Source organism: Thunnus maccoyii, chromosome 20 (assembly GCF_910596095.1).
Source record: "Thunnus maccoyii chromosome 20, fThuMac1.1, whole genome shotgun sequence".
Classification (NCBI taxonomy): domain Eukaryota; kingdom Metazoa; phylum Chordata; class Actinopteri; order Scombriformes; family Scombridae; genus Thunnus; species Thunnus maccoyii.
Genome location: NC_056552.1, coordinates 5981114 through 5997712, shown reverse-complemented (window position 1 = coordinate 5997712; position 16599 = coordinate 5981114). Strand labels below are relative to the sequence as shown.

Below are 16599 nucleotides of genomic sequence, written 5' to 3'. Positions count from 1 at the left end.
TATTTTTGCAATTAAGTGCACTTTATTTCTTGCAATAAAAGGCTTTCTCTCATGAGAAACGTTTTACATTCAATCAATCATATGTGACACATTAGAAAGAAGGATTGAGATCATCGTTTTAGGACCAATTAGTGGTGAACGGCTAATTTGCGATTTAACTTACAGGCTTTAAACTCAGTGATTGTTGCTCTAGAAAAATATCAGTGCAGTAATAAAACACAAGTAAGTAATTGCTCCTCGAGGCTCTGTCACACTCCCTCCTTGAGACTGAAAACAAAGGAGCATGTAAAGGTTTCAAGCTGAACCACAGAAACATAAACAGGTCACCAGAACTCCCACACCGTATGTACCATTCATTAGTTTTCAAGTAGAGTGCAAAGTCATACAAAATGGACCTTTACGAAGGCACAAACTGGCTTTGGAAACAGTTAACAAACATTAAATAAATATTTAAAAAGTACATTTTCATGTGAGCAACATTTTGCTCCAGAAAGTGCAATGAGACAACTTAATAGAAAACTCATTAAAAAGGAAGTTTAGCAGGAAGAACTTTCACCAACACACAACAATAAGAACTGCAACAGCAGATAATTACAAGTCCCCCCCCCCCCCCCAAAAAAAATCACTTTTCCACAGCAGCGGCTGTTGGTTTTTAGTCATCAAAGACATTCTCAGTCGGTGAAGCCTCGGTCACGCACGACATCTTTAAAGGCTTCTGAAGACAAAGAGTGAACTTTTTCCAAACTCTTTGGCTCCCGTGACTCACCCCTCTGATCCCAAAAATAGGGAATCTATACGTATCTATGACCACATGTTGAGGCTACTTTGGTAAAACTTGATTCCTTTAATGAGAATTTCATGTGAGTCTGTGAGCTTGTGGCTTCGATGGGGGCAGAGGAGGACTACATGGTTTCATGACACGGTGGATTCGGGCGGCTGAGGGAGGACTGGGTTTGACCGGAGGCACGGGAGGAGGACTCGGTTTGGCTGCCAGACACTGAAAAGAAAAACAAGAGAAGATTTTAGATGACAGATTTATTAATGTGTTGTTGCTACATCAGCACCTAAAACTGTTTTTATTGTTATTTTTGCTGGACTTTTACTTGATCCCAAAACCAGAATGAGAGTCTAACCCATGACACAAATTGGCTGAATCTTCCAGATAAGATTTTATTGATCTCTAGAGGCGAATCCACATGATACAACAGTAAAGAAATCAATCTGAAGATGTGGGAAACAGATAAAGAACAACACATTGTTGTATGTCTCTTTTATATGCAGTAAACCTAAATGCTTCTGCATAACTCAATTTAATGTCTTTATTAATGTATTAACTCCTGCAGCTGTTGAGTGTTTTTTACCTTCTGATTTTAACTATAACACTATATATTTGACCTTAAATTGTTGTTTATCACGTGGAAGTTAAATAAAACCAACAAAGCATCTGAGCTGGAATGATGCATGTATTTATGCGAGCGAACGCGTCGCAGCGAGCTCCGATAAACCGCAACATGCTTCAAATCGTAACAGGCACTTTAGCCGTAAAGAGACTGACTCAGTAGGTCATAAAGAGTTTAGATGTCTAGTGGAGTGTTGACAAAATATAATTATAGGTTACAATAGTCTCAATCAGTCATTAAAGGTTAGTTTTGTCAAAATGTCAAAAAAAAGTCGAGCTCAAATGTCTCTTTAAGTCCCTCCTCCCCATGAGCCCACTCTCCTCTGATTGGTCAGCTTCTGGAAGCTTTCCCCAGAGGCTACATGAACAAACTATAGTAGCAGGATTTCCCTCCTTTTTCTCGTAATTTACTTGAAATGGAAACTTCTCAAAAACATCTGTACATGTTTGAGCATGAATCAGATTTGAAGTATACGAGTGGAAAACATGAACGATGAGCTGTCATCTTGTCGGAAAAGTAAAAAAACCCATTGCAAACAAAGCGTTCAGCAGGTTGACGCCCTGGCTTTTGACTTTCAGGGATAATTTTTACATACATTCACCTCAAGTTTTGGAACATTTTTAACATCCAACATTATAACAGTATATATATATAAATGACAGAAAATCACAAAAAAGCATGAAATGTCCCCTTTAAATAATTATCCAAATTGTTGTCAATTCATTTTCTGTCAACAGACGAATCAGTTTCTCTTTTCAGCACTATTGAACTTCCTCTCTTGTTGAAGTGTACAAATGATTTGCAAAGAGAGACCAGTGAGACCAGTTGAAGGTATTTGGCATGACTCACCTGCATCTTAGGCAACAGAGGAGGTAAAGGTTTGGATGGAGGTAGAGGTTTTGTCTGTAGTATAAAAGAACAAAGGAGGAAAAAAAATCACTGAGACATTTGTATTTGATTTTTCACTTTAAACACACAAACACACACACGCACACGGTCTATTTCTGGTATTCAGATTTCATTGCTTCACTACTTTTATAGTCATATTTCATACATTTGATTCGTGAATGTCACAGATATGTCCAGATAAGCTGGCTCGTACACGCCCACACACATATTTCCATGTTAGTTAAGTGGCGAGTGTTCAAATAACCGTGATTTTGACCCAGTTTTCACAATTATTTGAAATCAGTCTCAGTACATTACAGGCTATTAATAGATGTTTATATGCATTCTCTGATTTTCAGTTTAAAGGGCGAGTCTGATGTTATTCCATATTTTTCTTATTGTCAACAAATCCCTTAAAAGACCAAAACCAGCAATGACTTGATCCAACTGACACGTATTGTTAGTTTATCTCTTACTCCTCTGTGTATAATAGTATTTATTGTTTGTTGTTATTAAAAAGACATCGGTGAACCTCACTGTTGCACTGGGCGACATGTTCTTTCATCACCATGAACACACACACTGTTGTTTATTTTGACTCAGTCCCACACACACACACACACACACAAACACACACACACTCACTGTCCTGCTGCCGGACATACTCACTAGAGCATCAAATGTGTGTTAATCTGCAGCTGAAAATAGTCCCCAAAAAATGCACAAAATGATTTCCTCCTGTATGAGTAATGCTCAGCTGTTTTAGGAAATTAGCCTTTTAAAAAAAATAAAAGATATGTTTGTGACTTATTTTTTTATAGATTAATGTCTTCTTTTCATGGGATTTGTTGACAATAAGTAAAACTCCTTTAAGCACTTGCAACCACAAGTCTGAATGCAGATAACTGTCTTTATGTATTATTTAATTTATCTCTTATCTAAGCAGCTGACTTAATTCGCCAGCTCTGAATGTGATCCTCAGTTTGCATTATAGATTAGCTCACATAACAAGAGTTTGTTTTTAAAGCTTACCGGCTCAGTTTGCGAAGTGGACGACAATGAAGATAATTTCTTTGGTGGCTGGAAGGAAAGAAAATCACAGTGTGAATGCTTTTCTTCAAATGCTTCAAACTGATTTGCATGATTAATTCATATTGTATCGCCGCTCTGTACCTGTGGAGCTTGTCTGCTCGGAGTAACGATCAGCGGAGCGCAGACTTGTTTCGCTGTTGATTCCATCAAAGTGGGCTGGCTGATCTGAGGTCTTTCTTTAACATTTGATTCCTGGAACATCGGGTTCAACTTGCCTGGAGCTGAATGCACTTTCCTGTGAACGTGACATTCATTCAGTTGGAGAGACTTAAAACCAAGAAACAGATTTGTGTCATAAATCAGACACAGAAGAATGAATCCAAGGGAAAAGTACCTTTTGGAGGTGTAGTTGTCCATGTTGTCCTTTTTACAGCACATCAGCCCAACAATCACTAAGCCGATCACCATAACGATGGACAGAGCTGCACACACACCAGCTATTATCCCATACTGACCTGCAGGCACAGATACACAAATAACAGTTATAACTGCACTGTAAAATACACTGAATCTGTTGTTACAGTCTTTTTTTATTCACTGTTAAATGATTTATGACATACTACATAATGTGTGTAGCTTTTAAAATTAAACTTTATGAGAGAAAAACACATGTATCTACACTGAGTTCCAAATCAATAGTAAGCCAGTTGTTTTTAGTGTAGCTAGCGGCGGGTCTGTAGGGATCAGTGTCGGTCATTCAATCCACCATTTGGGACTAAAATATCCCAACAACTAGAGGACGGATTCTCATGAAATTTTGCCAAGACATTCTTGGTTCATCTGAGTATGAAATATAATCTTTTTGTTGATCTCTGACTTTTCATCTAGCGCCACCATCAGGTAAAAATTTCAGTTTGTCCAATACTTTAGTTTATGACTGAATATCTTTAAAACTAATGACATTTCCATCGGCCTCAGCTGCACTTTGTGTTTAGTGCTAATTAGCATATGTTAGCATGCTAACATGCTCAGATAAGATGAACATGACAAACATTATACCTGCCAAACATCAACATGTTAGCATGCTGACATTAGCACACAGTTGTGTCTCACATGGATTTATTACAGGAACTGGATACTGGACGTAAAGATGCAGCCTATTCGCTTCAATAAATATTGCTCGCCTGGTGCATTAGCCAAAAAAGTTTTCTAGCTTCCGAGTTGTGCGTCGCCCACTGTATACGTGCAGTAATGTTTCTCCCGCTCGGCCCATAGACTTTACACTGGGATGATGTCACAAACTTTAAAATTGCTTTTCAAGGGTCTGGGAAAGTTTCATAAACAGAAAACCTTCATGGATTAAAGATTCATAAACAAAGAGTAATAATTGACCTTTTTTCGTTGCAATACCACAAGTGACCACCGTGGGAAACTGGCAGCAAGGCTGAGTGACGGCACTTTATCAAACTCTCTTAATACATCCGTGGTGCCTCAGTACAGCCTCACAGAGCTGCTTCCATTGTTCTAAACCCTTTGTTTATGCACTGTTTACATTATATATTGTATGTAGCTCTACACAGGAAAACACACATATCTACACTGTCTACCAGATGTACAGATAAGCAAGTAATTTCTTAATTCTCATCTGTTATTATTTACTGGCTAAAGCAGCCAATGAAATACAATCGTGAGATTAATCAATTGTGGCTTACATGTGTGTTAGTGTTCATTTGTCCTCACCACATGATTATGAAACTATTAAGAACTCACAGAAAATAGCTAAAAACACAAACAACCGGGAAGAAAAGTGGCAGTTATGTGTAAGAGTAGTCGTAAATTGTCGTTTTGCTCATCAACATCTTTCACAATAATTTGGCAGAGATGTACTTTTTTCATTTACTTCAATTCAAATGGTTTACGGGAAATACTGGTTTCACTATTTGTTGTGTTCTTGTGAAGATAGAAAAACAACTTCTGTATCTCTGTGCTGAAGTATTTCACAATTTTGATCTTCTCTGTGTTCAAATATCTCTTCTTCCCCTTTGTTTGTGTTTTTAATTGTTCACTGTGAAAACTAAATTGTTGCACAAAAGGTTTTGTGAGTAAATTGTCCCTTAATTTTACTATTGTAGTAATCACGTCCTCCTGCAAAACATATCTAATATTTTGAAGGAATTGAAAGGCAACTACTTAAATGCTATTGTTTAATGATTTGATGCACAATGTTTAGCCTAACTTAATCAAGACTGTTAAAGTCTTTTAAGGGAGGTGAAACTGAAGGTATATCAGGAACAGAGGATTAAGTTAATGCTGGCAGAAATAGGAGATCACTCATAATGAATCATTCATGTTTCTTACTGGAAGAGTGATTCAACAACCAGGTGTGACCTGTTTTTGTCTGCATCACCCACTAAGAGCCAACCGTCAGTTTAAATTGATATATGTTTTTGTATTAAGCAACTAATCCTGTTGAAAAAGTTGGAATTTGCACACATCTACTGTCTTAAAATCCAGTCCAGTGAAGTGTTGTGTACCTTGAGGTAAATCTGCGTACTGGATGTCGCAGTAAGGTGGAGCCCAGCCAGGATTGCAGTGGCACTCATTCTTGTGATTACACACCTAAAAATAAAATGCAATAAAATTAATTTAGACTTGAGTCAAGGACTTGGACTCACATGTCACTCCAGAAGAGTCAAACTGAAAACAGCTACAACTAATTTCAAACCCTCAAATATTTCACTCACCCCGTTGTTGTTGCATTTCTTTGCACAATCCTCCTTTTTCCCGTAAACTGATACATCCATACATTTGTTGTTGAGGCAAACCTGTGCACAAATACTATACTTAATTCACATCCAACATAATTTAAAAAAATACATAACGTGTCTCTTGGCTGAAAGGTTTACCTGGTTGTGTCCACATCTGCTTCCTTGAGGGACCATGTCCATTTTCCTGGTCTTGTCGTCATCCACAGCTAGTTTACACTCTAAGCCGAACATATTGTAGGCTGCTCTTTTACCTGTGATGGACTCGCCCCCTCCTTCACAAAATATAGATCCACACTTAAGATTCCTACAAGAGAGAAATATCAACAAATTGATCAAGAAGCTGCAAAAACATAAAATATACGTATATCCATTCCATTTGCTTATTTCATCATCGCTAAATCTTAACTTCTTCATGTGCTATTTTGTGCCTTTTCAGGTCTGTATCATTCAAAAGCATTTTGTGATAACATCTGTATAGAGACCGAGTTCAGTGAAAATGTTGATGATACGTACGGTTGAGTACATTTGGTGTAGCCGTATTTGCTGCTCCCACAGTTAGCACCTTCTTCGCCCCGTCTGTTCAAGTCAAAACACATGTCTGCTCCAACTCTGGTGCCTAAGACGAGAAGGAATTCATAATTAACCTCTTAAAACTATAGATTTCTGTCAAAAAATAAAAAAAGATGAAGGATGTTAGGAATGATAACAAAAATTACCAATGATAACAATGATAACAAAATTACCAAAGTCAAAATTATTAGATACAAAGTCAAAATTTTGATGTTTAAAATCATAATTATGAGATGGTAAGTCAACATTTTAAGTCTAAATTATGAAATAGTGAGTTAAACCCGCAGTGCGGAAGTCACGCTGATGTGGAAAATCTGTGGAGTTCCCCTTTACTCTCAACATATTTTATTCTCTTCTTGGCGTGAATGGACTTCCATATGAACACTGCTGTCATTACAAACTCATGCTGTGCAGCCAAACATTACTCAAACCCACAAAACTCCACTGGAGGTCCCAAAGTTTCCAAAGAACCAAATGTGTCAGACTGAATTTCAGGGGAGAGGCGTATAAAATAATGCTTAAGACATGTAGAATATTTCCATTTGATTGAGCAGTGCAGCCATGATGTTGGGATGTTATTATTTATAGAGAAGGTCAAAATGAGTCTTCAAAATGATTTCTTTTGTAGATGCAGAGATTTTATGTGACCATGCTATTCATTCTCTGTAGTCTCCTCTGTAATAAGTTTGGCCACTTGTAAATGTGTATCAGACAATCTTTCTTGGAACGGTCCATTTCCACCATGTGATGCTGAGATTTAGTGAAACTACTGGAAATAGATGAATATCTAAAGCTCCTTGAGGCTCAGACCAACTATTCAAGAGAAAATGAAAACTTGTGCAAGCAGTGACTTTGTTTTTTACTTAGATAACTGTTCCGACGGCAGCGTGTTGACCGTACCTGGTCCGAACAGCCTCCAGCAGTGCTGCAGATGTGTGGGACATTGGCCGTTGTAGCAGTAGCCCTGTTCCTGGTCGTAGCAGGGTTTACCGTTCATCTCAAAGCTATCTTCAGGACAATACCCCGACACTCCGGTGCAGTACTCAGGCAGGTCGCAGTCACTGGCTGACTTCCTGCACACACTTCCAGTCTGTTTGAACTGTGGGTTAGAGCACATTTCAGGTGATTCAGTATATAATGTTGAGTCAACTGTGTTTACAATGAGCTGGCATATTTATGTTATATTTCATGACCACCTCTTCCGGTCCTTGAAACTGTCATTTGAGGAAGGATGTGGTGAGCAACAGTTCAGGAAAACAGCAGGATATCACCCTCTCCCACCCTTGAACTACTGTTGTTCAATTTGGTCCAAACCTCCTGTCGCTATTTTAATGCCCACAGTTATGAGCTGGCAGCAGGGTGTGTCTGTATGATTGGCCTTTATGGAGCTGGCACGCTACGTCCACTGACAGTGAAACTCAACAGTCTGGTCAATGTTTATTCTGGATTTGTGGCTGATAAAGCTCCTTTAAAAGCTGCATTAAAGGCAGCAGAGTAATAGAAGCTACAGTACCTGACAGTTGTCACAGCATTGTCCATGAGCACACTGGGATCCTTCAGTCAGACGGCAAGTTGAGGCATCACAACAAGGGTTCCTGCATTCCTAGAAAGAGAAAAAAAAACATTTTCAGTTGTGTTTGTGCATCAAGTTACACCTTGAACAAGAACAGACTCTCTAATATCTCCCACACATGCAGTATCTCTGCCAAGAATTTTCTCTCAGATAAGATGTGAGCACATAGGAAAACTATTAAAATATTAAGTTTTACAGGCTAAACTCCAGTTTGGGATTACCTTCCCTCATATTAGCTGTAGCCTCGCTTACAGGAAACCACACCAGTCCACTAAATGGAAACACCCAACATACAGCCAAAGTGGTATCTTCCTTAACCAGAGGATATATTTAAATTTTCCAGAGTCCAAAAACTGACTAATCTGCAAAAAAAAAGAAGTTTTACCTCCACGGTGCCACAGTCACACTCTTCTCCAGGGTCGAGCATGGCGTTGCCACAGAGAGGCCCCACAGCAATAATCTTAGTATTAGAGGTGGGTTTCAGCAGACAGCCGGGTCGAGCTCGCTCCAAAAATTCAGCGAGCTGCCCCACACTGCAGTCGCTGAAAAGCTCTGGGAACGCGAGACTTCCTATCCTAAAGAGGAGCAAAGAGATTAAGATAGTGAACTAAAAGAACTAACCTAACCTATATACTATATAACAAAAAGTATGAGGACACCTGAACTTTACAGCCATATGTGATTGTTGAACATGTCATTGCAAAAATCATGAGTATTAATCTGCTGCTATAACAGTTTTTCCACCAGATGTTGGAACCTGGCTGCAGGGATTTTCTCTCATTCAGCCACAAGAGCAGAGTGGTCAGCCACTGATGTTAGGTTATAAGATCTGGCTCATAATCAGGTGTTCCAGTCCCCAAAAGGGTTGGATGGGTTTGAGGTCAGGGCTCTGTGCAGTCAAGTTCTTTTAGACCAAACTTGGAAAACCATTTTTTTATGGACCAGACTTTAAGATTGCCCTTCATTGGAACTAATAAATCCACACCAAATACATACTTTTGGTCCTATATTCTATGTACAAGCTGAATGTTCATAATGTTTTAGCTGAAATATGATCCTTCCAAACATACAACACACACAAAAAAAACATTTTTCTTGCATCTTGCATCAAAATAAATACACGTTCCCAGTGACAGTGAGATAAACCAGAGTTGTGTTTATATTGTAGTAACTTTCTTACCTGAGCTTGTCTGCCATTACACAGTTCCCACTGCTGTACAATGGACCACACATGCAGCCTGCAGAGTCATGGGACAAGCCAAAATTATGTCCCATCTCATGAGCAATGGTGGAGGCGAGGCCAATTGGGTTGCTATGGTGATCCTGGTGGAGAAATACAGAACAATTAGTTGAAATTCAGCAGAATGTATCCAAAAAAAATCCCTTAATCTCTTGTTGTTTAAGGATGAATATAAATTAGAGGTCATTAATCACACCTGATTGACTCCCCCTGAGTTTTCGGTACACATGGCGAATTTATTTGCCAATCCAACTGTATCCCCGAAAAAATCTTTGCCACTGTTGAAGACAAAAGTTGAACATTAGGTCAAACTGGTGGCGTAACTGTGTTTCATTACCCGTACAGATATCTGTAACTGATCCTTACGTCACAAACTGGGCGTTGTCATGCTTCGTCCTCTGCAGCAGATCAGCCTGGCGCCAAATGAGGAAATTGTCCAGGGCAGTCTCTGAATTAATGTTAACATCGATGTAGTCTCTGTATGACCAGATCTCCAAGCCCACCAGCATGACGCGAATGTTCAGAGGTCGATACAACTGCAGGCGGAGGAGGAGGAGGAGGACATTTTTTTCAGAAATGAATAAACTTGGATGCCGTCGGCTAAGAGCAATGATGGCACAGAACCAGAGAAACAGCTGAGCTCCAACTGATAAAAAACCTACCTTGTCAACATGATTTATAACTTCAAGAATGCGGGATTTAGTCTCGCTTCCATATCGTTTATACTGGAGGAAGAGAAAAGACAAACATGTGATCAGATTTATTAAGCAATGGAATGAAAGCTGTAAAGGAATTAAAGTGATATTTACCTCGGTGTTGTCGACCACCACATACAGCTCGACAAACCGCTGCGGCTCTGTGATGGGTTTAGTTTTCTGAAAGGACACAAAGAAATACAATCTTCATACTAATATTCTTATTTTTTAAAAAGTACAAAAAGTTCAGACTGTGACCTTTGACATGTTTTCATGAAGCATCTATTATCTCAGTCGCTCAGTACTTGTCTTTCTTTTTATTTTTCTATATACATTTATATTAATGATCCTATTCTAAAACGATAGTTTAAAACTGTTAGTGTTAAATTTGCTCTAACATAGGACATTTTAAAGGCAACAAGGAGAGGCAATATAAATACGAATAGGAACACTTTCCTAGTCATACATAAAAAATAAGTAAAGTATAAAAAATACATAAATAATATAAAATAAATAAATCCATATTGCAAATATACTGCTACATTTTAAAACTGCATATACACATAATGTATGCATGTATTCATACTGACACACCCGTTGTCTAATCACTATATGGTCAAAAGTATGTGGACACCCCTGAGGCTGTTTCATGGTTGGGGCTGTTATCTATCCTGATATAATACATTTTCTGGACAAATCAATTGAAATATGAGAATATCTGCTTTTGGCTAATCCAGCAAATTACGTTTAAATACTGGATAACTCAAAGTACTTCACCACACTAATGCAAACATCATGTATAAATCCAATATTACCAGAAAATGATGCTGATATACTGCGATGTTTGATAAAAGGGTAATGTTTTAACTGATTGGATGTGACAGATTGCTGTTCAATATTGATTCAAGATGGTTTAGGTTGACTAGATCTAACTAAAAATGCGTTTATAGCGAAGGTTCAGTGATACAACTGAAGACTGGGCAAGTTAAACCCTCCTTTGTCTTTTGCAGAGTTGTAAGCCTAAAACGCACTTTTCTCTCGTTCCATATAAAATTAGTTATGAGTTTGTTAACTTGATTGTTAGATTATCAGGCAATGGAAGTGGCAACACATTTAACACATAGAATAAGTCAGGATGGCCGTCATTTTTATGGCAGATATTTGTCCCAAAGGGAGAGGTTGAGACCTTTCAAGCTTTCAAACATGTTTTTCAATACTTTTGTTATTTTATCCAGATCAGGAGGAAATATAATGTCAAGATAAGTTAGGACATTTTGTGAGAACTTGCTATTGAGGTCGCTCAAATCCGGCTTCGTTGACTGCTCAGAAAGAAGAAGGGCCTCTCATTTTGAGCCCGAAAAAGAAGAGAAACACTCTCTAATACTCAAGAGTCTGTTGATTGATGATTGTGGCTGAGTAAGAAACTATAGTGGCACTATGTATGTTTTCATTTTCTCTTATAGCAATAGCCAAAGGTTCAAGGGCCAGAACAAACAACAAAGTGGAAAGAAGGCATCCCTGTCTGGTCCAACAATGCTGGTCATTGATTTGAAACATTGACCACAAAGGCCTAAAACACCCAGAGATATTGAATGATCACAGTATACAGAGTATGGCAAGCAAATCTTATGGGATATATATAGTCATATCGCCCGAAACCTAGCCCCTTAGTTGCGGTTGAAGGAAATTTTAATGCTGCAGCATAAAATTACATTTTAGACAATAGTGTGCTTTCAGCAACAGTTCAGGGACCCTTTCATTTTCAACTGCTCCATAAATAAATGTTTTTCCCAGTTTGGTTTGGAGGAACTTGACTGGCCTGTACAGAGACCTGACTTCAACCCCATCCAACACCTTAGGTTGGACCTCACTAATGCTCTTATGGCTTAGAATGAGATGATATATCCATAAATACGCTTGAACATAACATATGCATCAAGCAAATGTGAATCACTTTATTATCCGTGATTTCAAGCATTTTTAGTTGGTGTTACTGTTACTGAGAATTAACTTAACAGTGAAGGAAGAGACGTCTTGCATCCAGCAGTTCAACTTTAGAAATGAACAATATTTGCATAATCATAGATTCTGGATTTCTCATGAGAGATGTAATTTTAAGAACTAAAACTATGTAATTGAGCTTTTTTTGTAGGAAACCCACGTCAGACATGATATTATTCCAAGCAGCAGAGTATTTTTATACGTCTGAAAACATGTCTGGAGGAGATTTAAACTTCAATAATCTCCTGGCTGAATGAGATAAACCTACCCATGGTCTGGACCTGAAGAGGCCAGCGAGCCGGGGGGCCTGGTCCTGGTCCTGGTCGTACAGCGTGGTGGTGTTGGAGCCACAGCTGGGGTTGCCACTGATCTTAAGGTGCTCCTGTCTGTAAACGGCATGATCACCGTCCACAGACTGTCCCAGAGGCTCTATCAGGTAAACCTGCTGCCGGGCTCTCACAAAACCACTACAAACACAGAAAAACAACAAGAAAAAACGTTTCATTTGTGGATATTCTGAGGTCAATTTTAGCCAAAATGTGACCAGACAAATAGAAATTATGTTGTCCAGTATATTCACATTGATCTATAAATACTTATGTTTAAAAAACAGCATGAAAAACTAGAACTGATTACCAAATAACATGAAGAAACTCATTTCACAAGTATTAAAGAAACTTTCACTGCAGATAATGTAAGCAGGATATTACAAGCTGTAAATACACCCTGAAGTACTTACCTAATGCCTGAACAAAGCCCCACACTGACCGAAGAATCTGTCACGCCTTCAATATGGCCATGATAATAGCAGTGCTCCTGGACGGAAACACAGTACGTCCTTAAATTAGTTAATGTGAGGACACATGCTGGTTGGTACGTCACATTTTACTTATAGACATTATTCACAAAGACTTCTTTGTTTTTAATGTCAATGAAGTTATGAATCACAGGTTAGGAATGTGAGATTTTTATCATGTTTGGTTTAGTTCAACTCCACACTGATAAAATGAAACAAGAACTGTTATAAGTAATAAACTTCTGGTTTTATGATAAGGAAAAATACTCAAGTATACAGATAAATTAAATAAATATTAGTATTTATGACACAAAATCTTTTGTATTATTATTTTGTTTTTTTCTAACTTAAATGCTCCCAACATTAAATATAGAAATTAGTTCCTGTGTAAAGGATAAATCAAGCGTTCACCACAGATCGTATTTCAGTTAATACAGAGAACCATAATAATAAGAATCCATACAGATGCATTGAAACTACAACGAATTACAGATGTGGAGATAAGTTTGATTTCTGAATCATATTTTAAAGATTCTTATTCACAAATATCCAGACTGTTGGTGCATCAGTGAACATTTATATTCACAAGAAACACAATGAATAATCCCTTCAGAGGAATGACTCAAAAATGACCAGAACTGAGTCAAATCCTGTCTAAACAATCTAACATGTGGTTTTCTTTTTCTTTATTGTTATATTTTATGTCTGAGAATAGTTCTGGGCAGCAGCTGACGAATAGAATTTGGTATTTTTATGGTTAAATCTCACCTGGTCTGGTGATGTCGTCACTCGTTTTCCATCGTCTGAATAATGTGTTTCTGTGTAGCCTCTCCCGATAAGATTCCTATGAAGCAATGATGGAAAAATCTATAACATCTTTTTTGTATATTTAAATATCAAAATACAGTAAATCTTTGTGAAAAAATGACAGTATTAAAAAAAAAAAACCCTTTACCTGTTTTTTTCCAAATTAATTGTGTGGTTCGTTCCTTCAATGGCCAACTTGTACTGCACCTTATCAGGATAAAGCTGCAGAAAATTCACATGACAACCATTGATGATTAACACATCATCCTTTACAAAAGCACCAAAGTATCATCATTTTAAATGCATTTTAAGTATCAAAAGTAAGAGTACTCTATAAGGAATATCCCCTTTTTGTCATGTTATATCATCATATTGCACATACAGTATATTGTTGGATTATAATTACTGATGCATGAATGTGTAAGAAACATTTTAAAGGTGTGGCTGGTCAAGATGGGGCTAATTTTAATTAATTAATACACTGATAGGTGTAGTAATCTATAAAAATGCATAAAATGCTGATGATAATGATATGTTTTAGATCTAAAATCTTTATCTGCAAAGTAACAAGTAGAGCAAGGCCAATTTATCTGATAATACTGGTTTACTGCAGATTAGAGCTACAACAATTAGTCGATTCATTTTGATAATCAATGTCAAATTTATCTTGTTCCAGCTTCTCAAATGTGAATATTTTCTGGTTTCTTTAGTCTTCTGTGATAATAAACTGAATATCTTTGTTGGTTGGGACAAAACAAGATATTTGAGGACATCACCTTGGGCTTTGGAAATAATGAAAATAATCATTAATTGCAGAAATGGAGAAAGTATGTTGTAATGTCACCATTACATAGTTGTTGTTTTTACAACTATAAAATGTCCTACTCAGAACATACCTTAGTCACAATTCTTTAAAAACACAAATTTAAGGAATCCAATCAAAAATTTGTTTATGTTAAATGTTACGTGGCCGATAACTTCTCCATTATCTATATTGGTCTAGCTATAGAAACTGGTTACTTCTGCTACTGTCAGAGAGCAGTAATGGAGAGTAAAAAATACAGTATTTCTCACTGAAATGTAGTGGAGCAGAAGTATCAGTAAAAAATTTAATGAAATAAACAATGAATAAAAATAAAAAGGTAAAACAAAAAATATTTTTTTAAAAAGTAGCTAAAAACTGCAGAACAGCAGCACTTGAATAAGTTATGTACATTCAAACATTTAAATAATAATTTTAGTATTTTATGCAGAGTGTGTGTGTTGTGTATTGATATAGTGTGACAGTGTGATGAACAGGTGAGGTGGGGTCACCTGATTGTCTCGCGGGCTCCTCTTGTGTCTCCCCTGCAGTCTCTCAGGGGTGACCACCTCATACCGCTGCACGTGGGACAACATCCCAGAGCTGTGCACGAGGCAAACTACACACAACACACAGATGTTCGTATTAAACACATTTAACTTAAACAATATGTGGATAAAGTCTAAATTAACGAGGCTTTAACCTGCCTGTTACAGACAGAAAGTCATTGCCATTGCCTGATTAATTATATATCATAGTTTAAGTGTTGACATGCAAAAAATATTTTTTTTATGCAGAGTTTAACACCCACAGATACAGTTTATGTCTTTATAATGAGTGAACATCAATAACGTTTTATCCATGTTTCTTTCTGTCCAACATACTTTTCTACTGAACTTGTTGTTGCATCCAACCAAGAAAATGTCAGAAATTAATAAAATATTCGCTCAATAAAAGTAATATTAATACAGAAAAGTTAAACGAACCCATCGCCAGCCACAGTGAGAACATGTTAGCTCCCATGATGATGCGTCCTGCTCGGGGCACCACCGCCGCTCATCTACCGTTAACTGCAAAGTTACTCCACCGTAAGTCATCGGGAGCAGCTCTTCCGTTAAAGCTCCGCCTCCGCCTGGTTCGCTCTTATCGACGCATGTCATGTTTACCGGAAAGAAACCAGTCAAGCCAGATGTTAAAACACACTAACCGACTTCCGTTGAAATACAACGTGTCAAAATGAATCAGAGAGTCTCGTGGCACACTGACCAACCGTTGACCCATTTGTGACGTCACCACTTCGTACGTTACTCATTGTTTCGGTCACGTAGTGTTATCCCCTAGCTAGCCCTCTGAGAAAAAGCCAAAATGTTATATTTTTAACTGTTATCCAGCAGTATTAGTATAGTCAAAATGTTTTTTTTCGGGATCCCATACATGTAATTAACGGTTTACCTGAGAAAAAAAAACGCCACTCAGTTTCACTTTTACCGGATTTAATAACGTGCGCACGGAGCGGGCTGTACGGCTCCGTCTATTTGCTGGATTTACAGTTGACGGGTGCTTCAATAAAACTATCATCTATATTCTCTGTTTCAACAGTTTACTGAAAACTTTTAAACTTAAAAATAAACATGAAAAAAAACATGCTCATCACGATAAACATTCAAGACTGCAGGCAACAAACACACACGTAACTTTTGCTCTAAAGCAACCCTAATCAAGAGCGCATTGCAGTTTTTAAATGTATATATATTATTCAGTAAATATAGACGTACTTAATATTATGAAGCTCTTAATTTTTTATTTTAAAATTGTACTATTTACAAATTATTTTCATATAAATATTAATATCGTTATTTGTACAGCACTTCTCGTAAATGCTCAGTGCCTCGCATAATAGTAAAATAGAGTATTTAAAACAATAGAAAAAGAGCGCCCTACTATAAAACATTAAAGTTACATAAAAATAATAAAATAGTGAACAATTTACAAAACAATGTTCCTATCAATAAAATCTGATGAGACTA

General features: G+C 37.4%; 1 protein-coding gene across 2 annotated transcripts; it reads right to left on the bottom strand.

Annotated features, from left to right (window-relative positions):
• adam8b (ADAM metallopeptidase domain 8b) lies at positions 1–16343 on the bottom strand. 2 transcript variants are annotated; one of them, XM_042396283.1, is made up of 23 exons: positions 15559–16339; positions 15085–15191; positions 13919–13992; positions 13732–13807; positions 12907–12983; positions 12436–12634; positions 10281–10346; positions 10134–10196; positions 9838–10007; positions 9668–9749; positions 9412–9554; positions 8617–8806; positions 8172–8261; positions 7559–7757; positions 6602–6704; positions 6227–6392; positions 6065–6145; positions 5855–5939; positions 3715–3835; positions 3462–3615; positions 3321–3368; positions 2250–2303; positions 1–997 (listed from the first exon to the last, which is right to left on the bottom strand). In XM_042396283.1, exons 1-23 carry the CDS (start codon positions 15593–15595, stop codon positions 857–859), a joined length of 2526 nt encoding a protein of 841 aa, XP_042252217.1. In that variant the 5' UTR covers positions 15596–16339; the 3' UTR covers positions 1–856. The 2 variants fall into 2 exon arrangements, with proteins under 2 accessions (XP_042252217.1, XP_042252216.1); XM_042396282.1 differs by having other exon boundaries at positions 3462–3835; positions 15559–16343.
• Between the last annotated feature and the right edge of the window lie 256 nt (positions 16344–16599).

Bases quoted from the DNA above. Each gene is read 5' to 3' on its own strand.
- adam8b (XM_042396282.1), bottom strand. From the start codon at position 15,595: ATGGGAGCTAACATGTTCTCACTGTGGCTGGCGATGG. The intron at 7,758-8,171 runs GTACTGTAGCTT...TCTAACCCACAG, and splicing joins AATGCTGTGACAACTGTCAG to TTCAAACAGACTGGAAGTGT. The intron at 6,146-6,226 runs GTAAACCTTTCA...ATTTGTGCACAG, and splicing joins GCAGATGTGGACACAACCAG to GTTTGCCTCAACAACAAATG.